This window comes from Castor canadensis, chromosome 8 (assembly GCF_047511655.1).
Source record: "Castor canadensis chromosome 8, mCasCan1.hap1v2, whole genome shotgun sequence".
NCBI lineage: Eukaryota > Metazoa > Chordata > Mammalia > Rodentia > Castoridae > Castor > Castor canadensis.
In genome coordinates, this window is record NC_133393.1 from 158,854,525 (window position 1) to 158,879,025 (window position 24,501).

The following is a 24,501-nucleotide window of genomic DNA, read 5'->3' on the forward strand; positions in this document are numbered from 1 at the left end:
CTTTTATATTCATAGCTGAGCTTAAAAGAAAACAAGGGATATATCCCCAGAAGCACAAAATGAAGAGGATATTGAAGTCAAAAGGGTAAACTAGTATGAAATCTGGAACATTCTCAATAACAGGAACCTAAAAACTTTTTTTTTTTTTTGTGGAAAAAAAATTTTTTTTGGGAAAAAAAATTTGATGAAATCAAATCTCTCTTGAGAATGTTTGAGTATAGCTACATCTTCAGATGGGTAGATTGGAAGCCCAAGGGGGGGTTGGCAGGAGCAAATGCCAATCACAGGTGGAGGAGTATACACTCAGGTTGACTCCTCAAGTTTCCCATAGATGAAGATTGCCAGACATGAGATTATAATCTAAAATCCCAAAACATGTAAGTAAGCTTAAAATGTTCTATTAGATAAAAGATGCAATTAAAGACAAGACCAGGGAATGAGAAACTATCAGAAAAAGGTAAGAAAAAAAGAGAAAAGACTGATATACTTGAAAATGAACAAAATATAAGTTCAGAAGTGAAAAAATATAATTGAAATTTTTTTCTTTTTCTCTGGAAAATATTTTCTCATCAGTCTTTTTTTTTTTTTTTTTTGGTCTCACTATGTACCCCAGGCTGACCTTGAACTTGTTATCTTCCTGCCTCACCCTTCCAAGTGCTAGGATTATAGACATGTACCACCATGCCTGGCCATCAGTCTTATTCTTAAATGGATGAGGACAATAATTCTGAGTTAATGATTACTTATTTATTTTTGGTGGGATTGGGGTTTGAACTCAGGGCTTCATGTTGCAAAGCAGGCACTGTACTGCTTCAGCCATACGTCTAGTCCTTTTTGCTTTGGTTATTTTGGAAATAGGGTCTTATGAACTATTTCTCTGAGCTGGCCTTGAATGGAGAGCCTCCTGATCTCAGCCTCCCAAGCAGCTAGGATTACAGGTGTGAGTAGTGCCAAGCTGTTAATGGTTATTTTAAACCTCTTTCTTGACCACCATTGTTACTCTCATATTCCTTTGGGAGATGTTTGTCTTTCTGGCTTTTTAAAGTTAACAAATGAGAAATTTATATACATATATATTTATCTTGTACAACTTGTTGTTTGGAAATATGTATGTACACCTGGAACAACTAAATGGATCTAATCAGCATATGTGTATTATGTCACATGCTTATTTTTTGTGGTGAGAATACTAATCTACTCTTAGCAGTTTTCAGATATATAATACATTGTCATTACCTGTAGTCACCATATTGTACAATAAATTTCTTAAACTTATTCCTCCTATCTAACTGAAATTTTATAACCTTTGGCCAACATCTTCCCAATTCCCTCCCTACCCCTAGACCTTGGAAATCACCATTCTAAACTCTTTGCTTACACGAGTTCAATATTTTTAGATTCCACATGTAAGTGAGATCACATGGTATTTGTCTTTCTGTGCTTGGCTTATTTCACTAAATGTCCCAGGATCATCCATGTTCAAGCAAATGACAAGATTTTCTTCTTTCTAAAGACAGAATAGTGTTTAATTGGATATACATGCCACATTTTCTTTACCCATTCATACTTGATGGACACTTAGGTTGATTACATACCTTGGCTATTGTGACTAATGAATAACTGAAATTTCAATGGGCATGTTAAAATAGCAGATTAGACACAGCAGAGCCTGACATGGTGACACGTGCCTATAATCCTGGCTACCCCAGAGGCTGAGGCAAGAGGGTTGTTTGAGCCTAGTAGTCTAAAGATATCCCAGGAAACAGTGAGACACCGTCAGGGGCAGGGGGATGTTGCAGAGACTCAGAATCACTAGACTAGGGCTGGCGGAGTGTTTCAAGTGAGAGAGTGCCGCCCACCTACCAAGTTCAAACTTGCTATTACAAACCTGTTCAAGTCTCAGTATTGGCAAAATAAATACATAAATAAAAGTAAAACACAACAACAACAACAAAACAAATTACTAAACTAGAAAATGGTTCTGAAGAAATTATACAGAATATAAGATAAACAGATTAGGAGGCCAAACATTTTACAGAAGTTAGAATGAGAAAGTCTAATGTATTTAAAAAACTTTAGGTGGGGGCATGGCTCAAATGGTAGAGTGCTACCTAGAAAGTTCATACCCCTGAGTTTGAACCCCAGTACCACCAACAAACCAAAAAGTAAACAAATAAAACCCTTTAAATCTTTTAAAAATTTCATTAAGTATATTCACAGTGATATGGGACTATCATCACTGTCCATTTCCAAAACCTTGTCATCATTGCAGACAGAAACTTTGTACCCATTGAGCACAACTACCTTTCTGTCCCAGCCCCATCTCCCACTAACTTTCATTCTTCTTCATCTCTATGAATTTGTCTATTCTAGATATCTCACATAAATGCAGCCTATATTTGTCCTTTTATATCTGACTTATTTCACTTCACATAAGATGTTCAAGATTAATGTGTGTGTGTGTGTGTGTGTGTGTGTGTGTGTGTGTGTGTGTGTGTTGCTGGGATGGAACCCAGGGCCTGGCACATGCTAGGCAAGTGCTCTACCACTGAGCTACATGCCCAGCCTAACAATTTTTTCTTTTTTTTCTTTCTTTCCTCCCTCCCACCCTCCCCCCATTCCTTTCTTCCTCCCTCTCTCCCTTCCTTTCTTCCCTCCTTCTTTCTTTCTTCCTTTCTTTCTTTCCTCTTTTTTTTGAATACAGGGTCTTCCTACATTGCCCAGGTTGGACTTAATCTCCTGGGCTCAAGCAACTTACCCTCTCAAGCAACTAGGGCTACAGGCTCTAAGTCTAGCATTTTTAATAGAAGATACAATATTCAAAAAGATAATTGCAGAAAATTTCCAGATTTCATGAAAGACATAAATCTTCAGATTCTGGAATCAACAAATTGCAAATAAAATCAATAAAACTAGCTAGGTACTGTGGCTCACTCCTATAAACCTAGCTACTCAGGGAGGCTGAAATGGGGAGGATTGAGTTTTGAGGCCAGCTCAGATAAAAAGTTCAAGAGATCCCATCTCAACCAATAGCTGGTTGCAATGTTTTGTACCTGTCATCCTGGCTATTCGAGAGGCTGAGACCGGGAGGATCTCAGTTCTAGGCCAGTTCAGGTGAAAAAATTAGCAAGATCACATCTCAACAGACAAAGCTGGGTGTGGTGGCATGCACCCTGTCATCTTAGCTACAGCAGGAAGAAGGACTAAGATCCAGGCAGCCTGGATAAAAACTGAGACCCTATCTCAAAAGTAACCAGAGAAAAAAGGGTTGGAGATGTGGCTCAAATAGTAGAGTGCCTGCCTAGCAAATATGAGGTCCTGGGTTCAAATCCCAGAGCAGAAAAAAAATCAATAAAACCAAAATGACACCTATAAGCATCATCTTGAAACCAAATAAACATTAAAGATAACATGGTCTTAAAAGTAGCCAGGGCATGGTGGTGCAGTCCTGTAGTTGTTGCTATTTAGGAGGCTGAGGAAGGAGGATTGTTTGATGCCAGTCTGGTAAAACCCATCAAAAAAGAACAAAGTAGCCAAAATCTACCTTTAAAAAAGCTATTAGAACTCAGCAAATTTTAAAAAGTCAGAGACTACGTTTATATATAAAAATTGGTCGTATCTTTCTATGCTACAATTAGAAAAATGAAATAAACATTAAATAAAATTTAAAATTCACTTGCAGTACATAAAATGGACCAAATCAAAGGAATAAATTTAGCAAACATGTGTAAGAGCTCTGCCTTGCTGAAATAGATTGAAGAAGACCAAATAAACCATAAAGCATACCATGTTCATATTGGAGATTAAAATATTGTTAAAATGTACATTCTTGTAAATACTTTTATGGACTTAATGCAGTACCAATCAAATTCTTAGAAAGATTTTTTGGTGGGTAGAAACTGACAAACTTATTCTAAAATGTATATAGAAATGAAAATGACTTAGAATAACCAACAAAATTTAAAAAGAACAAAGTTGTTGGACTTACACTATTTGATTTCAAAACTTACTACAAAGTTTCAGAAATTAAATGGTGGTATTGAAGAAGGTATATAAATATAGGTCAATGGAAAAGAAATAGAGAATCCAGAAATAGATCACACATATGTGGTCGACTGATTTTCCACAAAGGTGCAAAGGCTATTGAATGTGAAAGGAAAGTCTTTCCAAAAATGGTGCTGAGAGGCACCTAGAAAATACCTGGAGGCAAAAGTGGAACAGTGTTACCAGGGGCTGAGGACAGAGAACAGGGAGTGATTATTTAATGGGTAAAGTTTTTGTATGACATGATGAAAAAGTTCTGGACGTGGACAGTGCTGAGGGTTGAACACATATGTGTGAACTTAATATCACAAAGTAGACACTTTAAAATGTTATGCATATTTCACCATAATACATTTTTTGAGACAATCTCCATATGTAACCCAGGCTGGCCTCAAACTCACAATCCTGCCTCAGTCTCCCAAGTACTGGGATTACAGATGTGTGCAGCCACTGGCGCTCAGCTTTTTAAAGATTTTAAATGATTCTGGCCGGGTGCCGGTGGCTCATACCTGTAATCCTAGCTATTCAGGAGGCAGAGGATTGAGGTTCAAAGACAGCCCAAGCAAATAGTTTGAGAGATACTATCTCAAAGAAAACCCATTAAAAAACAAAAACAAAACAAAAAAAAGGCTGGTGGAGTGGCTCAAGGTGTAGGCCCTGAGTTCAAGCCCAGTACCACCAAAAAAAAAAAAAAAAGATTTTGTAACAATTGGATATCCCAGAGGGAAACCATGAACATCAACATTTTTGACACCCAAACCAGAAATTAAGTTAATCATGGCCCTAAATGAACAGGTAAAACTGCTAGGGGAATATTTCAGTGGTAAACATTTGCCAAGCACAATCAAAGCCCTGAGTTCAATGACAGTATCATGGGTTTAGGGGAACAAAAGCTAAAACTACGAAACATAGGGAAAAGTTTTGTGATCACATGGTAGGTAGGTGTCTTAGATAGGACCCAAAGAATATTAACAATGAAAGTCTCGAGAACTGTTTGCCCAGGATGGCTTTGAACCGTGATCCTCCTGATCTTTGCTTCTGAAATAGCTAGGATTACAGGTGTAAGCCACGGCCCCAACTACCTTTTTGGGTTTTTTTCTTGATAAGAGTCTGCCCTGGAACTCTCAGTCCTTCAGCTTCCCAATTGCTGGGCCCATTTTTTTTGGTAGCGGGGCTTGAACTCCTGGCCACTCTACCAGCCCTTTTTCATGATGGGCTTTTTCAAGATAGGGTCTCTTGAACTATTTGCTTGGGCTGGCTTGCAACCATGATCCTCCTGACCTCTGCCTTCTGAGTAGTTAGGCGCAATTACAGGCATGAACTACCAGAGCCCCGCCTGCCTGAGTCCATTTTTTAAGAAAGGAACAATAGACTAGAACAGAAACTTCACAAAACAAGATTCTTGATGGTCAATAAACACATGAAAAGAAGATCAATTTTGTTATTCATCAAAGAAATGTAAATTTAAAGCTATGGGAATAGCACCACACAGCCACTAAAATGACAGAAGTTAAAAGTCTGACAATGGTAGGAAATGTGCTACCATTCTAGAAAACTGCTTTCAGTTTCTTGAATTGAAATGCATCCACCCCAATGCTTAGCCTTTCTAAATATTTATCAAGAGAAATGAGATTATAAATTCACACAAAACATGCACAGCAATTTGATTCATAGTTGTTTCTAACTGGGAATAATCCAAACATGCATATCGACAGATGAATTGATAAGCAAAATGCACTATTTTTCTTCTTTCTTTTTCTTTCTTTCTTTCATTTCTTTCTTCTTTCTCTCTCTCCCTCCCTCCTCCTTCCTTCCTCTCCTCCTTCCTCTTCTTCTTCCCTCCCTCCCTCCTTTCTCTCTTTCTCTCTTCTTTCTTTCATCTGACATAAGATCTCACAAAGTTGCCCAAGGCTGGCCACAAACTCTTATTATCTTTTTGTTGTTGCTTATTTTGTTTTCTTTTGCTCCTTCAGCAATAAGACTGCCATTCAAGTTATAGGGCTGACTCTAGCTTTTGTTGGCATCTCTACCTCTGATCCCATCTGCATCTGTCTTCCAGAAATCCCTCTAAGTTCCATTTACAGTCCATATCTCTATCTTCTCACACAGGGATTGATTTATTATTTAAAAAATGTTTGCGGTTCTTTTTTATCCCTACTCTACTGTAAACTTAGAAATGGTTAAAGTGGAAGACTGGAGGTGTGGTTCAATATAGAATACCTACTTTGTGAGCACAAATCCCTGAGTTCAAACTCCAACCCCACAAAAAAATGGTTAAAGTGGTAAATGTTATGGGGGGGGTGTATGTGTGCATGTGTATATGTTTGGTAGTGTTGGGGGCTGAATTCAGGCCTTAGCCACTTTGTACATGTTAGATAGGCACTCTACCACTGGTCCACATTGTCAGGTCCCCCTCCTTTTTTTGGTGGCCATGGCAGTACTGGGGTTTGAACTCAGGGACTCCCACTCAATCACTTTTTGTGTATTTTTTGAGATAGGGTCTCGCTTTATGCTTGGGCAGGCCTGGATGGCGATCCTGCTATTTATGATTTCCTGCATAGCTGGGATGACAGGCATGAACCACTGTCCCCAGCTTTCTCTATTGAGACAGGGCCTTGAGAACTATTTGCCCAACCTCGGCAAATAGTCATCATTCTTCCAATCTCTGCCTCCAAAGTATTTAGGACCACAGGCATGGGCCGTGGGTGCCAGCAGTTCTGTTTCTTATTACAGTCATAAAAATGCATACATAGATCATAAATTGTCAGAGGCCTTGGGAAGGAGATATGGTAAATGTGGGCAAAACACAAGATTTTTTCACTTTTTTTTTTCTTCTTTTGGTGCTGGGGATGGACCCAGTGTCTCACAGAGGCTAGGCAAGTGCTCTGCCATTGAACTAAAACACACCAGTCTTGAACAAAAAGGTAACTAGAATCCCAAACGTGAAATTAACTAGACAGATATTTCTCACGATTAATTTCACATTTCAATGTGAAGATAGTATTATAAATCTAATGCTCTAAGAATATGCAGTGAAGATCAGCCAGCCATGCCTCTATACTGCTGTCTTGCTATCATATGTGAAGAGTGTTCACTAGAGCACACTTGCTTGGTTGATATGACAAATCTGAACCAGATTTGTGATAATAACATTCAGTGTTTACTATGTACCTTGCATGTGCTAAGCATTTCGTGTCCACTTACTTCATTTAGCCCACATGACAGCCCAGGAGGCTGAGAGCTGATTGTGACTCTCTGAAGGCAGAGAGTCAGAACGAATTAGGAAATAAAACAATTCCTATTATTGTCCCCAACTTAACTGAGCAGGTATAGAGACACAGGAAGGCTAAAAAGATTTCCTAGGCTACCTGGGTGCTTGATGGCTAAACTGAGATGCATGCTAATCAATGCACTTGTTTCAAGCCCAGACCGGCACCTCTCTATGATGTACATCTTCAGCCAAGAGGTAGGGAATTGTATTGGTTCTTGAAACAAAAGTGAGAGAAAAGCAGAAGTGCTGTTGGATTTCAGGACCTTTCAGAACTGTTCCTGTCTCCTATGTCTGTATTTCTCTGGGTAGCTTTCTTAGGCTGCAAACTTGATAACCAGTTCACATTTTGCCTATATGTGGAAAAGTCTCTTGTCTGTTAGACAGGAATCCCAGGACAGGAGTCTCATGCATCTCTCTCTTCCCACGACCCCACCCCGGGGTGTTACTACATAAGTATGTAATCCAGGCTGGCCTGAAACTCACACTTGCTATCCTCCTGCCTCAGCCTTCTGAGTGCTGGGATTATAGACCTACACCAGCTTCTACTGACATTTTTGTTGACTAGCCATGCATAACCTTGAGGAGGTTAAGTGACTTAATCTTGTTTATTAATTGAGGACAATAACAGAGGCTTGCTCCATGACTGAATGAGTTAATACCTGTAATACACTTAGAATGGCATGTAAGTACTCAAAATTCTTACCGAGTTACCTATTTTCGAAACTGCTACTGCATATTTCTGTTTAATTTAAGCAGTTTTCATAAAGCTTTGTCATGATCAACCAGGGAAATATTTTCCCTGTGAAATTGTAACCATTGTCTGTCCCTACAAATTTTAGGGTGTGAATTATATTATCCTTTGTTTTCCTCACAGCCACATAAAAGTAGTCCTGAACAAATGGTACTCTCCTGAAGGAACAATCTTCGTTATTCAGGATCCCACACAATCTAGATCTGATGTGAATTGATAACCCTCACTCAAACAATGTACCACCAGTAAGAGTTTGGAGAAGCCATGGACTACCATTGCCCAAAAGCTCACATGATGAAACTACTGACTAAAATTTTTTAAATAAATACATTTAAAAAGATTAAAACCAAAGCTGAGCACTGGTGGCTTGTGCCTGTGATCCTAGCTACTCAGGAGGCAGAGATCAGGAGGATCGTGGTTCAAGGCCAGCCCAGGCAAAATAGTTCAAGAGACCCCCATCTTGAAAAACACTTCACAAAAAAGGGCTGGTGGAGTGGCTCAAGGTGAAGGCCCTGAGTTCAAACCCCAGTACCTTGAAAAAAAAAAAAAAGGTTAAAGCCAAAAGAAGATATTTAAAATTGCATTAATTGAAAACAAAAACAAGGCTGGGATGGCTCAAGTGGTAGAGCACCTGCCTAGCAAGCACTGGGCCCCAAATTCAACCCCCAGTACAACAACAAAAAGTAAATTAAAAAAATTAAATTAAAATTTAAAAATACCCCAAAAAGTACACATAAAAAAGAGCAAGCTGATTTATGAATGTACTAAATATGGAAATATGGTCACTGAAATCAGAAATTTCATGGACAGGATTAATAGCAGATTAGGCACAGTCAAAGAGAGAATTAGTGGCATGACAGTCAGAATTGTGAACATCACCTAGAACACAGCACACAGAAACACAGCTTCAAAGAACTGAAAGGAACATAATTATCAATTTAGAATTCTAAGCTGGATCACTTATCATTCAAGAATAAGGATGAAAAGCCAGGCATGGTTGTACATGCCTATAATCCCAGCACTTGGGAGGTAGAGGCAGGAGGAGTACAAGTTTGAGTCCAGCTGTGGGCTACATAGAATGTTTGAGGTTAGCTTGGGCTATATAGTGAGACCCTGTCTCAAAACAAAACAAAACAAAACAAAGGGATAAATAAGGGTGAAATAAGACATTTCAAAGAAAGACAGAAAGGTTTTTGCTACTACTAGACATTCACTGAGAACATTTTTAAGGGCTGTGCTTTCAGGAAGATGAAAATTGGCACCAGAGAGAAAGAAATAAGAAAGAATAGTGAGTAAAGAAACTTAACATGATGAACTCTAAATTGTCTGGCAATGAGAGCAATAATAAGAATGGCTAATGTAGGGCTGAAAGCATGGCTCAAATTGTAGAGCACCTGCCTACCAAGCATGAGACCCTGAGTTCAGATTCCATACTGTCCCTCCTGACACCAAAAAAGAATGGCTAATTTAGAGGTAAAGACAACATAAACAAAACCCTACAGAATGAGAGGAATGACTGGAACTAAAGCATTCTAAATTCTTTTTATTACAGGGGAAAAAGAGATGCTAATTAGTTTTAGGTTTTAATTATGCATGCTGAAAATTTAAATGTAATTATAAAAATTATAAAAAGGGAATACGTAACTTCAAACCAATAAAAGATGAGGGAAAGGAGAATAAAGTACACTGATTAATTCAGTGGAAGGCAGAAAGGGAGAAAAGATGCACGGGGAAAAAAGGACAAATAGACAAGCACAAAATAGAGGTAAAAACCAGTTAAAATGTGTCATTAATCACAATAAACATATTATTACAGTTTAAATGGCCAGATTGTTTTGTTGTTGTTGTTTTTCTTTTTTTGAGACATGGTCTCATTATGTAATCCATCATTTGAGCTACACCCCCAGCCCTTTCTTACTTTTAGTTGTTTTTCAGGTAGGGTCTTATGTTTTTCATTCAGGGAACTGGCCTTGGACTGTGATCCTCCTACCTCATAGGTGTGCACCACTATGCCCAGCTTATTGATTGGGATGTTTTGCAAACTTTTGCTCTGGCTGGCCTTGAACCTCTATCCTACTATCTCTGCCTCCTGAGTAGCTGGGATTATAGGTTTATTAAGTCACTGAACCCAGTCCTCTACAGTAGAGACTTTAATACTCTTTCTCTTTGGTTGGTGGAGTGGTACAAGCAGTAAGACTGCCTGCCTACCAAGTGTGAGGCCCTGAGTTCAAACCCCGTTCTGCTAAAGAAAAAAAAAAAGAAGAAAAGATATACAATCTCAGTAATTTGTAAACCAAGCAGACAAAATATTAGAAAGCGATAGAATATTTGGACATAATTAACAAGATTGATGTAATAGAGATTTTGTGTATGTATATATGAATTTATATGTACATATCAAATATATGAGTTGTTAGATACAAAGATATATGTACCGGCATCTAACAATTTCTATTGAACAGACAGAAAATCTTCACAAAAATGGGATGTTAAAAGATACAAAGTTGCCAGGCACCCCTACAATCCTAGTTACTCAGGAGGCAGAGATCAGGAGGATCACAGTTCAAAGCCAGCCTGAGCAAATAGTTTGTGAGACCCTATCTTGAAAAATCCCATCACAAAAAAGGGCTGGCAGAATGGGTCAAAGTGAAGGCCCTGAGTTCAAACCCCAGTACCTCAAAAAAAAAAAAAAAAAGAACAAAAAACCCCCCACCCAAAACAAACACAAAAAAAACCCAGTCTTTACAAATATCAATGTTGTTCAGAACTTCTTTTCTGACCATAATGCAATAAGATATCAGTAATGAAGAGTTAGTCCACAAAAAAACGAGTACATGTTTGAAAACTTAAGCATAACTCTTTATTAATTCCCAAACCAAAACATACAATTGATGTTAAAAAGTCAGAACAAAATGAAATTAAAAAATACTGTTTTTCAACACATAAAGGACATAATAACGCAAGTGGTATTTGGAAATTTATAGCCTCAAATGCTTATGGAGAAATAATTTTAAGAAGGGGAAAAGAGAAACACTAAAAACTAATGTGATAAGTATCCAGCTCAATTAATTTAGAAAAGGAATCATAACAAAACCAAAAAATGTAGAGAGAATAAACTTAATAAAGTGAAATAGAAAACAGATGATCAAAAATGAAAGGCTGCATGCACAGGTGGTACACTCAGCACTCAAGAAGCTGAGGCAGGAGGATGGCAAGTTCAAGGTCAGTCTAGGCAACATAGTGAGACCCTGTCTCAAAAAAGCAAAAACTGGAGTGGCTCAAACAGTAAAAGCGCCTGCCTAGTAATCGTGAGGTCCTGAGTTCAAACTCCAGTGCTGCCAAAAAAAAAGCAAAAGCAGCAAAAAACTGAAAAGTCAAATCCAAAGTGTTAGAAATAGCTTTAAGATATTGGGGTGTTAGGAGACAGAGATGACACAACTCAGAAGTCAACAGGCAAGGCAAAATTTACTTCTGTAGAATGATGTACCACAAAGCAAGCACACCCAGCGGGGAGTCTGCTGGGGTTTATCTCTAATGTGATGCTGCCCCTCTCCTGTATTGGACAGGTTTTGGGTTTACAGTCTACATGGTTGCTAATTGGAAAGAGGACATCGGGAGAGGGCTTTGAAGACAAAGAAATTTAAAAGCTTAGGGAAGCAATAACTGTTTTAGGTTATCCATTCCAGAACCAGGGCATCTACCAGAATTTTGTCTGTTTCAGAATAACAACCCTTTATTCTTAACAGAAACTTTTATCACATTAAGCAGAGTCCATGAAGCGCAAGTATGGGAAGCTAGTGAGTGAGACTAACATTTGTAACATGGTTACTGATTAAATCCTTTGACAGAAAAGACCCAACCTAAGCTGATTATCACACAAAGAAATATTCTTATTTCTAGAAAAATTAGACTCAAGGTGAAATAGGATCTGAACTTACTTTTAGATATTACATAACTAGAAGCAATAGAAAACCTACTCACAAAAAATATACCATATCCAGACAGCTTTCCAGTCAACCTAGCATTCCAGAGTTCCTGTCATATGCAGATGCTGGAGAGAGGTTCTGAGCTGAAGAGAATGTTGGGTGTGAACTTGTGGATGAAGTTTTAAGCTTTGACTCATCCACCCAGCAGACAAGCAGAGCCATTCTGTGTGGGGCCAGGAGGTGGGGGCGGGCTTGGACAAAGCAGAACCAGACAGGCCAAGACACGCCTCCACAGGGAGCCCACCTTCTGGCAGGGAAAGACAGATGCTAAGCAACAAATAAGTGAATCAGAGTTTGTTAGAAGACAATAGCACGGACTGGAGGTATGGCTCAAGCAGTAGAATGCTTGCTTTACAAAGCATGAAGCCCTAAGGTCAAACCCCAGTCTCACCAAATAAATTAAAATTAAAAAATAAAATAAAATAAAGACAATAGCAGCCTCAGAAGATATTAAGTAGGTCAGAGTGTGTCCGTATGGGGAGAGCAGTAGATTGTAGGAAGAAAGCAGCCAGGAGATGGCCTGGGAGCAGGAACCGCCCACCCCTACTCCAGTTGTCATTGGATCAAGGGAATAGGGCTCCAGGAGAAGCCAGGTGAGATTAGACAGAAGCATGCCTTCAAGGCTAACAGCAAGGAGTCCGTGATTTGGTGACCCAGGTGGCAGGCCACCGTGGGCTGAGGAGCAAAAGGAGGGTAGGGTTGGGATTTGTGTGAGGAAGCAGACCTGCAGGAGCACTGGAATGCAGAAAGGGACACCTCCCATTGAAGCTGATGAGGCAAACCACCTCATTAAGACAGGAGGCCAGTCAGGCACCCGGTGGCTACTTGGGAGGTGGAGACTGGGAAGATGGAGGTTTGAAGCTAGCCCAGGCAAATAGTTCATGAGCCCTCATCTCCAAAATAACCAGAGCAAAATGGACTGGAGGAGTAGCAAGTGTGAAGCCTGGAGTTCAAATCCCAGTCCCACCAGAAAAAGGCAGGAAGCCACCCAGAGGGCCAGAAGGTGGGGCTGGGAGTGTAAACCACTAGCTGGAGGGTGCTTAGGACGGAGGAGGGCCAGGGCATGGAGGGAAGTTCTCCCCCAAGGTTTTGGGGGCATCTTTGAGCAAATGCTTAAGTACAGAGGGAGAACTTACAAGGTAGTGAACCCTTGGCAGTAGCCTTCAGGGTGCAGGGCAGTGGGCTGGAGTCTGTCAGAGTGGTTCATCCCCATTTCAGTGCCAGGCACTATTTTGGGCACATTGCCCACATATTCCCTCCAAATCCCATGAACCTGTGTTTCTGAAAGAGTGGTGGGAGGTGGAGAAGTAGAGATAGTGAAAATGAGACTCTTTCCAGTATTTTGGTTTTGATGGAAAGAGGGTGTAGGCAGAAGGTTCTGGTATCTGAAAGTGGGGCCAGGTTAAGGGTACCCCTGCCTGGGCCTGAGGGAAGGCAGCTGGGGCTGCTCAGGAGGCTTATGGGAGGCAGGGAGGAACCTGGGGTTCTCAACAAAATAAGGGAGAAAGACACCCCGTGCTCCTTGACTCCCTCCTCCATGAACCCACCAGGAGGCATTCATATGCATAAGTGCTTCTGGGTATTGTTATTTTTGCTGTTCGTCAGGCCGTACAGAAGTCAGGTCTGGGATTCATGCACTGTGGCCAACCACTGTACAGAACACAGGCCTGGTAGCATGACGGCTGATGGCAGAGACCATCAGTCTACTAGGTAAAGATGTGAGACTTTCCCAAAAGGCTCAGCAGCAACAGCCAAGGGCCTAGAGGGGATGGCTGAATTTGTCTGGCAGGCAGGTTGGAGGGTCAAGGGCTCCATGAAGTCCAGCCTGAGACAGCCCACCTGCGGGAGTAAGGCCTGGGGCTCTGGGTCCACCCAGGACAAGGGCAGGTTTCAGGATACCCAAGGAACAGTGGGAAGGTCTGTGGTTGGTCTGCTGCTCTGGTTGGGGAGATGTGAACCTCCTCCCTTCCAGCTCCATCATTGGTGGACTATAGTGAGCACTGTCCACCAGGTGGGAAAAGAAGCTGGGAGTAAACCAGGTGGAGGGTGTGGTAACAGGGGTGGTGGGTAGCCAGGTAGGAACTGGGGCCTAAGAGAAGGGGGAGGAAAACAATATAGGGCAGGAAGAAGGTGGAGTCATCAAGGCCGGGAAGCTGAATTTCCTCTCCTGGGCTGGGCCACAGGAAACCCAGCCTTGTGTTTCCCAATGTGCTTCCTGCAGATAAGGGAATCCCTTCCTGCTCCCAGCTTCTACCCCCTCCTCCACCATCCTGCCCCATCCCCTAGGGGACCCTCAGCTGCACCACTCTGACAGACCAGTGGCCTTGGAAAAGGCGGGAAGGGGGGCAGGGAGCATGCTGGCTTCACTTCCCCTGACAGGGAGGGTCCACCCAGGCTTGAGGACAGGCATGACCAGATTCACAGACGCTGGAGACAGATTTGATCGGTCAGTGGCTCCTGGGGAAGCTGAGATTGTTCTTCAGGTGGTGGGGTGCAGGAGTGAGCCTGGGAGGAGGGCCCTGCTCTGGGGTTGGGGTTGGTCAGACATACACTATATGGAGTCAAGGAGTGCTTTTTGTAGGGGAGGGTGGTGGTTAGGTGAATCTGTGGGGAGTGGAGGCTGGTGTTGGGGGTGTGTGTCAATCACTGTTGTGTGGTGTGTGGTCAGGGTTTTTCTAGGTGATCCAGATTGTCATGGGGTAGGGAGGTTCTGTGTGTATGAAGTCCCAGTCAGTTTAAAGTTATTTCCGGAAGGCTCAGGAATGACCAGTTTTGTGGGGGATCCAGGACTGCTTGTTGAGAAGGTGGGGGAGGCTGGAACTTAGGGGCTGCTTTCCACCACAGGCAGAGGGCTCCCGCCAGGCTGTTCCGTGAAGGCTGTCAAGTGTGTGCCACTGCGGGTGAGTGGCTCGCTGAGGGGGTCAGGGGCGGTTTGAGGGTGGGGTGTCTGTCAAGACAGTTGGGAGAGTGCAATGGGAAGCAGAAGCAGACCCTCGGGGCTGTAGGGCAATTCTTTCCTTCAGTGGCTGAGCCTGCTCTCTGCTAAGGGCGCCCGCGGGCTGGGCACTTCCGAGGCTGTGCGGGGCGAGGCTGGCACGCCACACGGGCAGCGCCTGAGCTGGTTCCCTCGCCGCGCTCCCCTCCCCGCCCACTCGTCACCCCCTCCCGCGTTGCCAAGACAACGCGTGAAACTAAAATTCACTTCCCCGTCGCAGGTGGAGACTAGTGGCGCCCCCTCCCCTAAGCCCTTCCTCGTAGGTCGCGCCCCCATCCTGCTGTCGCTAGGGTGACGGGGAGGGGGCGACTGGCGGTGGAGCCCAGACGATCGGGGTCGGAAGTGCCGCAGGAACGGGGTCTGGGGGTCCGGACGAACTCCCAAACTCGGCCGCGGTGGGGGCCACGGGGAATCCGCTGGGTGCGGTCGGAAGAGCTGGTTTGGGGGGGCGCTCTCGCCCCGGGCCAGCCCCCTCCCTCCCCGATCTGGAGTCTGCAGCCTTCCGACCCCCAGGTCTGGGGCACCGTTGACCCCGCCACCTCCTAGGGGCTTGGAGTGGGGGTCGGCAAAGTGGGGAACATTGTGGGGGAGACTTCCACCCCCGGAAATCAATTTTCCTGCTCCTCTTCCTCCCACCCTGCCTGTGGTCCTCTTGCCCCGACGCGGCCCCCACCCAGCTCCAGGACACGCCGCCGCCCCAGCTCGGTGGTCTGCGACGCTCGCTCACGGCGGAAGGGCAGTGTAGCCCTCGCCGCTCAGCCACTCCCCCCCGCGAGGCCCAGGGCGCCCCCATCCCCGGCGCAGCACCCCCGGCCCTCCGCGCCGACCGCCCACGCCACCCGGACCCCAGGAGGACCCCCGCCAACTGGCCCCGAACCCTCCGGTCCCCGCCTCCGGCGCGGCCCCCTCGCCGCCCCCGCTCCGCTCCCGGCTCGGGCCCCCTCCCCCCGCCGCCCCCGCCCCCGGGGAAGGCAGGCGCCGCGCGGAGCCGGGGCCGATGCAGCTGAGCCGCGCCGCCGCTGCCGCCGCCGCCGCCGCGTCTGCGGAGCCCCCGGAGCCGCTGCCCCTCGCGCTGGCCCCGGCCCCGGCCCCCCCCGGCCCCCTCCCGCGCAGTGCGGCCGGCGGGGTTCCGGCGGGGGGTCAGGGGGGGCCGGGGCGCCGCGCGGAGTCCCCGTGCGCCCCGCTACCGGCCTCGAGCAGCCCGGGCCCCGGCCCCGGCGCGGGGATGGACGGCCCCGGGGCCAGCGCCGTGGTCGTGCGCGTCGGCATCCCGGACCTGCAGCAGACGGTGAGCCCCCGCGGTCCCGCTGTTCCCCTGCACCGCCCGCTAGTTCTGCCCCCCGCCAGGCGCTCCCTGCGCCCGGACCCCCGGCCGCGGCCACTCACCCCTCCCCCGCCACCTCCACGGGACCCTCCCCATCGCCGGGGCGGGGCTCGGGAAGCCCAGCCCCGGGGCGGGGCCTCGGCCTCAGAGCACCGAGGCGGGGGGGTCCCGGCTCCGGCTCCGGCTCCGGCTCCGGCTCCGGCTCCGGCTCCGCAGCCTGCACTCCGGCGTGCTCGGGTTGCGGCGCCCGGTGCGTGCGGGGCAGGCCTGTCCATGCTCACGACTCGCTCCGCCGCAGAAGTGCCTGCGCCTGGACCCGACAGCGCCTGTGTGGGCCGCCAAGCAGCGCGTGCTCTGCGCCCTCAACCACAGCCTCCAGGACGCGCTCAACTACGGGCTCTTCCAGCCGCCCTCCCGGGGCCGTGCCGGCAAGTTCTTGGATGAGGAACGGCTCCTGCAAGACTATCCGCCCAACCTGGACACGCCCCTGCCCTACCTGGAGGTGCTGGGCAGGCTCGGGCGGGGGTGGGAGAGAGCACGCAGGGTGCTCCTGAGCTCGGTGGCAAGAGCAGTAAACGGCAGGGCAGTAAGAAACACCCAGGAGAGAGCTGGGGACAGGTAGCCTTGGGGGACTGTTACAGTCCGAGCCATGTGCGGCAAGGTAGAAATGGATACAGTTGAGTGCAGTGGTCAGGGTGTGTGCAGTGAGCCGTGCTTGCAGCACGTGGGGTGTGAGCAGCGAGTGTGGTAAGCGATTGTCCAGAGTTGCAGTTAGGCCAAACAGCATTGTAAACAGTACACAGTGAGCAGAGTATGCAACGCACGCAGTCTGCATGCGTGCTGTGAGTAATTTGAACACAGTGTGCAGTGAGCACAAGTATTGTTCTGAAGGGAGGAGTGTGAGGAGTGAGTGTCGAGAGGGGTGTGTGGTGTGAGCAGTGTTATCTATGAGCACATTTGTTCCCTATCTCCCGTCCCGTCCCCCAATCTTCTGAAGTTGTTCTGTGCACCATTCATGACATAAAAGTGCTTTGAATGCCCTTCCAGGCATGGGGGACACAGACTGAGGCCTTGTAGTTTGGGGGGAAGGTGAAAACAATGATGGGCATTGACCCCCATGGTGGCACCAGGAAGTAGATCAGTTCTACTTGGAGAGGGGTGTCTAGGAAGGTTAGCCTGATACCTGATCCTGGGAGAGCAGTAGGGCTTTCCAGGTAATCCTGGGTATGGCAACGAGACAGGGTGCAGGCCAGGCTATGGGGTACCCAGGCACTGTGTTTCCTGTACCATGCATCATGTCTGTGGTGAGTAGGCAGCAGCTGTCAGCTCTGTCTACCATGGTAGTGTGTCTGGGACCTGTGTGGCTGTCAGGCTTTGCTGCATTGAAGGTATGTGCAGGAGGGCCTAGTGCGGTGAGTGTGGTGAGCAGTGTGCATGTGAGCAGGATTTTGGTAGTCACCACTTGCTCACTGAGCCTGCATGAGTGTCTTCTCTCCACCTTCTCTTTTATCTGAGCAGTTTCGATACAAGCGGAGAGTTTATGCCCAGAACCTCATAGATGACAAGCAGTTTGCAAAGCTGCACACAAAGGTAAAGAGGAAGTCGTGGGAGGGGACTCCCATAGCCACTGCCCCCTACTCCAGCTTGGGCTGACCTTGCTCCCTCCAGCTTTGGACCAGTATGCTTTCTCCTACTGTCAGAGCTCTACAACCATCTATATTGGAGGGCTGGGCATAGATTCCAGGCTTATGACTGGTCTAGTGATGGGCTCTATTTAAATCAGATTCTGACAAACCTGGCAAAGAGGTTGGACTGTCCTTGTGAGAGACTGGGTGGGAGAGAAGCAGATAAGCATCTGCTGTGTTGGCCGTTGGGAGCAGGAGGCCCAATTGCTTAGTTTCCCAGTGCTGGGAATAATTAGAAATCTCACTAATTCTCTCCTAAAAGGGACTATAATCACCCCACTCCACAGGTGAGGAAACTGGGAACAAGGAGGGTTAAGTTACTTGCTTATGACTGTGTAGCCAGTGAAGCTGGGCTCAGATCTGTCTGTACTAGGGTATATCTGTGAGGTGTCTTAATTGCTGGATACCGCTCTCAGGCGGGCCTGACCCTGTTTGCTCTGAATGTCCTGGGGCAAGATGGTACCATAGCACCTTTCCATGGGTAGACTTCCTGAGCTCCCCTACCTCAGCAACGTGGGCCAGTAGACCTTTGCTTGCTTGCTGGACACTACATTAATGGTCTCTGGAATCTAGGAGAGGCCCCTGTCACCCTGTCTGTGGTCCCAGATCCTCAGACTTCTTTGTTACACATTTCTGCTGTTCCACGGCAGGTGGCGGTCAGTGGCTCTGGTTCTGTGGCTGGGTGGAAACCTTATCAGAAAGGTTCCCATCTCCTTCCACTGGCCCTTTTATTGACCCTGTCACCCTGAGTCCTTCCAGATCTCTCCCCAGGGACCCATAGGACATGAGTAATTTTCTCTTCAGCGAGTCCTATTTGTAGGATGAATCTGAACTCTTTACCACAGCCCTGTACTCCTGCTTGCTGGGGGTCCAACTGGCCCTGCCCTTTCCCACCAACCCTGGAGGCTTTGCACAGGTTCTTCCCTTGGTTGTGAACATCCTTCCTTTGGTTTTATCATATTACCCATGATAGTGGTCCCCAAGGCACCCTCTTCCTGTCTCTGATGCATGCTGAGTGTTTCTAGAGGCCTGGTCTGGGGCACCTTGCCTTGTGTGTGTATGGTGTCCATGACACCAGCAGGAGCTAGTGGGGCTTTCCTGGTGACTTGATTCATGACTGGATGAGGGAGTAAAAGGGAAAATCATGTCACTGGGACCCCAGAAGTCTGCCTTAGGGTAGGATGTGCTGGTGAGGAAAATTGGACAGAAAAGAATGAAGATCCAGGATTGAAAGAAGATTCAGTATTACCATAGGCCTGGCTGCTGCCTGAGTGGACTCAGGGCTCTTCTAGGCTATGCAGGTTGGGGCTCTAGGGTTAGGCAGAGTCAGGGCAGCAACTGAGGTTGAGGGGCATGAACTTGCTTGGGGGCATGACCAGAGTGATCTGGTGTGGTGAGCAATGGCTGGCCTCCGGTTGACAACTGTGGTGGGTTTGGATATCAGGATGCAGGGAAGGGCTTTGGTGCATGGGTCCAGTCAAACTGGAATCAGCTGGGGTGGGGAGTTTGGGGTTGAAGGTGAGTAAAGCTAGATAGTAGGTCAGGCTGATGGGGCCAGTGGGTGCCCTCTAGGTGGCCTAAGGCTTGCTGGAGACAGGTAGGGAGTGAATGACAGATGGCTATCATCAGGCACTCAGCTGACCAAGATGGCTGGTGTTCTAGGCAAACCTGAAGAAGTTCATGGACTATGTCCAGCTGCACAGTACAGACAAGGTGGCCCGCCTGCTGGACAAGGGGCTGGACCCCAATTTCCATGACCCTGACTCAGGAGGTGAGTTACAGAGCAGGGAGATGCTATCCTGTTATCCTTTTTTTTTTTGTTTTTCTTTTTTTGGTGGTAATGGGGTTTGAACTCAGGGCCTCATGCTTGCTAGGCAGTTGCACTACCACTTGAGCCACTCTGACAGCCCTTTTTTGTGATAGGTTTTTCAAGATAGGGTCTCATGAACTATTTGCCTGAGCTGGCTTTGAACCGTGATCCTACTGATATCTACCTCCTGAGTATTTAGGATTACAGGCGTGAGCCACTGGCACCTCACTGTCCTTTGAGTGGCTGGGACGCTAACCATCATCTCTCCCCAAACCCAGAGTGCCCTCTGAGCCTTGCAGCTCAGCTAGACAATGCTAGTGACCTGCTAAAGGTTCTGCGGAATGGTGGTGCTCACCTGGACTTCCGCACCCGAGATGGGCTAACTGCTGTCCACTGTGCCACCCGCCAGCGAAATGCAGGGGCATTGACGGTCAGTGAGGGCATGGCCTTGACCCGGAGGGGCATGTGGGCTGGTGGGGCAGGAAGCTAGGCCTGGCATGGATGATGAGGTGCCTCACCTTCAGACCCTGCTGGACCTGGGGGCTTCACCTGACTACAAGGACAGCCGCGGCCTGACGCCCCTGTACCACAGTGCCCTGGGGGGTGGAGACGCCCTTTGCTGTGAGCTGCTTCTCCATGACCATGCACAGCTGGGGACCACTGATGAGAATGGCTGGCAGGAGATCCACCAGGTGGGCAGGGTGCCTGGACTAGGGTCCCAGGCTATGGTGGGGTCCTCAGCCTCTGTCTGGGATGCTGTAGCACCTCTCTCTTCTTCAGGCCTGCCGCTTTGGGCACGTGCAGCACCTGGAGCACCTGCTATTCTATGGAGCCAACATGGGTGCCCAGAATGCCTCGGGGAACACGGCTCTGCACATCTGTGCTCTGTACAACCAGGTGTGCCCCTGTGCTCCGCACTTGTGTGGGCACACTACACATTCTGTGTGTGGTGAGGTGTGATTATATGTAACACGGGCTGCTATGAACAGTCACCTGTGTGCCCCTTCACATGTGTGTTTTGTGCCCTGCAGTAAGTTGTGCTTACTGGGCAGCCTTGTGGGCATACATGTGCACATCTATTCCCTGAATACACATTTGTGTCACATGTGTGTACATGTGCATTCTGACATCTAGGTATGAATTGTGACCATCTAGGTCCTCTGGGCCAGATGAAACTTGCTCACATGTACTTAATCTGGTCCAAGTGTGCAATGAATATGTAGGTGTGAGTCTATGTGTCTGTGTGTGATTCCTGTGTCCTGCACATCTGTGTGCACCTCTTTGTGTACACCTGCCATGGCCTCCCAGTTGCATCTCTCCAGCTTCCCAATGTGACTGTCTCTGTCTCCCAATAGGAGAGCTGTGCTCGTGTCTTGCTTTTCCGTGGAGCCAATAAAGATGTCCGAAATTACAACAGCCAGACAGCCTTCCAGGTATGGTGATTTATAGGAGTGTGAGGCTGCCCAGGGGTTTACCTGTCCTTCTCCTTGGGACTTGGCTTTTCTAAACCTTGCTTCGTCCTTGGAAGGTAAGAAGGGACTGCCCACTCTCAGGACTGCAACAAGAGGAGTGGAGGCAGGTGGGCCAATAGGTTTCAGTAGGGTTATTCAGTGTAGTGGTTCCCTCCCTCCTCTTTCTAGGGAGAAAGGAAAGAGGGCTCCAGGATGGGAGAGGGGCAGATAAGAGGACAGGGGAGACAAGAATAGGCCTGACCCCTGGAAGCTGGCAGGGATGCAGAGGACAAACCTGGGAGGGGTGTGGTCCTAATCTCTGACATAACCTAAGTGGTGTTTCTGAGCCCTTTGTTCATCCAGGATGGGTGGTATTGGATGACCAGGTGGATGGAGTTTTGGGGGAGTTAGGGGATGTCATGCAATTTGTGGACCATGGAAAGAGCGGGAGGTCTGTTCTTGATAGGAACTCAGGCCCCTGAGAATGTAAGGTGGGCTGCTGTGATTGTGTGAGGATGAGGCTGAGGTGGAGGGGTTTGGGCACATCTGGAAGAAGATACACCAGGGCCTGTCAGAAGACTAGGTGTGGGGGTATGAGGAGGAAGAACAAGGGTGACAGCCATGAGGCCGTGGCTGAGACAGGAAAGATGGCTGTATGAAGGGGCAGATTAAAAGTTTCAGAAGTGTGCCCCAGTGTGCTCCAGTGTGCTCAGGTCTATTTGCTTTTAGCTTTGAAAGTCTAATGTCTGGGAAGGCAGATTGGAGCAGTAGGCCCCCTTAGTTGCAAAATGTAGTGAAGTGTCCTAACTCCTCTGTAATGAGTCATATCCCAGTAGACAGGAGTGCTGTTACTTGAGAAAAGGGTGACTTGGCAAGGAAGATCTCCTACAGAAGAGCCCAGAAGGAGTACCAGGGGTTGGGGCAAGCCTGGGCCCCTGAGTGTCCCTCCCTGCCCTCTACATCTTGGTCTGCTCTTTCTCCCAGGTTGCCATCATTGCAGGAAACTTTGAGCTTGCAGAGGTCATCAAGACCCACAAAGACTCGGATGTTGGTGAGTGTTCCCCATCCACAGGTTCCTGTTCAATGTGGATTTATGTGGTCATCAGAGACACTGGTAGTGTAACAAGGGTCCCCAAACCCAGCCAAGGGCCTGCTGGTGACCCTCACAGGCATGGAGAATGTGCCAAGGAAGGGTTTGTTTGGATTGGACAGAGGTCTTCTTAGTCAGAGCCAAGAGCTTGGTTAGGTTTGGCCTATCTGGGATAGTGCTGGGCTTAGGGGTCAGGGTCTGTGTTTCCTGTTAGGTTCTAGGAAGAGCCAGCTAGGGGTACCTGGTGGTAGATGTCACTCCAACCTAAAACATGAATGTGTTTATGTGGCCATGGTTTTCCATATGACAAGATCCCATGAACATACATATAGAGAAAATAAGACACAACGCTAAGGATGAACACTGAGGATTGAGATGAGAATAGGGCAGCAGTCATCCTCTGGGCTAGTGGTTTTGCATTCTTGATGGTCAGCATATTTGGCATGTGTGAGTTGTCCTAAAAGGATGACCAGGAGCTGCATGTGTAGTTTCAGTCCCAGGACAGGCAGGAGGAAGGCCCTCACCTCTGCTCCTTCACCTCTGGATGGGGGTGTATGGTTCCAGGCTGGACCGTCCTGTGTGCAAGTAGCTGGGCTGCAGGGGACTGTGGGCCTCCCTTCCTGGAAGCCATGTTGTCTGGCCGGGACTGTGCTCTCTAGCCACCTGGACCCCTCCATGTTCTAGGTGGATTAAGCTTCCAAAAAAGATTTGGAACATGGCCCCCATCCTTCTTTCCTGCCAGGAGTATTTACTTGGGGTATTTCCATTTTTTTTGTTTTTGTAGCTTGTGTTAGGGCTTTATGCTTGCTAGGTAGCAGGCGCTCTATCATTTGAGCCATACTTCTAGTCCCTAGGGTTAGTTTCCAGTCAGGGCTGAGGTTGGACTTTGGATAGAGGTTAAGATTAAAGTCAGTTTCATGTCTAGGGTTCCTTCCTGTGTGGAATTTCCCCTGAGCCACCCTCATAAAGCTTGGTTATGAGCCCCTTGAGCAACAACCAGGGTGAGGGTCACCATAAAGGTTGGAACTGGATGTAGGCAGCTCCACCAGGGGAACCGGTGCAGCTGTGCCTAGTGACTTACTAAGCAGTGATGAGGTGTAAACCTAGGGTGCAGACTCAGGTCAGGAGAGAGCTGTGGTAAGGTTTGGAGTGTGAAGTAGGAGCAAGAGACATTTGTAGTCTGGTTGGGACTGGCAGTGTGTTGGAGGTGGTGTGAGCTGGGACAATCCTGCTTGTAGATGTGTAGGGCTTTTGTTCTGCTTGATTGTCTAACTATGGGAGAACTGCTGATGTCTGTGGTACCTCACTTTGTCTTAAATTAAACATGTTCTCTCATGGTGATTTGCATCATCCCCTTCCTACCTGGGCCTCCTATAGCGTTTGGTTCTGGGGTTAGATTTTGTCTAGTTGATAGGGGAGACTTGTTTGTGATCCAGGCTGAGAGGAGGGAGACCCCACTGCCCCTCATCCTAGGAGGTCGCCAATAATGAGGCTCCATTCTACCCAGGCATGCTGACTCAGCTGAAGTTAGGCACACTGTCCCTGAGCAATAGAATGGGCATCTGTTTCACCTAGTCTTTGATTCTGCTGGCCACACACCCTTACCTAGTAGGTGTCACACACTTGGATGGTACAGCCAGATGTCCCTGTATAGAGGGTGATGCATTTTTGAGATTCAGCCTCTTAACAACCTCCAGGGAGTGATTATCATCCCAAGGCTCAGAGGGGTTAATGGCAGGGCCTATTTGCAGTCCTGGGGATTCAGGTTCCTTGTTATCCCTCCCCCTGCTGCACTTACTCGAAGACGTTACCTGAGTTACAGTCGTGAGTTACCGTGTCCCACTCCAGATCCGGGATGGGCCCTGCACAGAAGAGGAGCTGGAGAGGGCTCTGCCCATCTGTCTTTCTTCTTCTTCAGGGTAGTGTCTGGTAGGGACCAGTCCTCCTTCAGGGGACAGGACACCTCCTGTCTCCCAATAGCTGCTCTTGGTCTCTACACCAATAAGCCTTTGGTGGGATCCTGGCTTGGCAGTGGCCACCTCTGCTTCTTGCCTCTGTCACATTCTCTCTTAACCTCGCTCAGGCACATACCCA

General features: G+C 47.2%; 1 protein-coding gene and 1 long non-coding RNA gene across 8 annotated transcripts in view; both read left to right on the top strand.

Moving 5' to 3' along the window:
• Positions 1 to 14,117: 14,117 nt before the first annotated feature.
• On the top strand, positions 14,118 to 15,956 carry LOC141425876 (uncharacterized). The gene is made up of 3 exons (XR_012451072.1): positions 14,118 to 14,498; positions 14,897 to 14,952; positions 15,725 to 15,956. It is a non-coding gene; the product is annotated as an uncharacterized lncRNA (long non-coding RNA).
• Positions 15,957 to 16,044: 88 nt separating this feature from the next.
• The window catches only part of Shank3 (SH3 and multiple ankyrin repeat domains 3), a 59,954-nt gene continuing 51,497 nt past the window's right edge, over positions 16,045 to 24,501 (top strand). For 6 of the 7 annotated variants that reach the window (XM_074084792.1, XM_074084786.1, XM_074084790.1 and 3 more), the window contains exons 1-9: positions 16,045 to 16,335; positions 16,670 to 16,873; positions 17,890 to 17,961; positions 19,719 to 19,827; positions 20,145 to 20,296; positions 20,391 to 20,558; positions 20,647 to 20,763; positions 21,222 to 21,299; positions 22,302 to 22,368. In XM_074084792.1, coding sequence (XP_073940893.1) covers positions 16,045 to 16,335; positions 16,670 to 16,873; positions 17,890 to 17,961; positions 19,719 to 19,827; positions 20,145 to 20,296; positions 20,391 to 20,558; positions 20,647 to 20,763; positions 21,222 to 21,299; positions 22,302 to 22,368 — 1,258 coding nt within the window. The remainder of the gene's footprint in view (positions 16,336 to 16,669; positions 16,874 to 17,889; positions 17,962 to 19,718; positions 19,828 to 20,144; positions 20,297 to 20,390; positions 20,559 to 20,646; positions 20,764 to 21,221; positions 21,300 to 22,301; positions 22,369 to 24,501) is intronic. The other variant, XM_020174129.2, reaches the window with a different exon arrangement.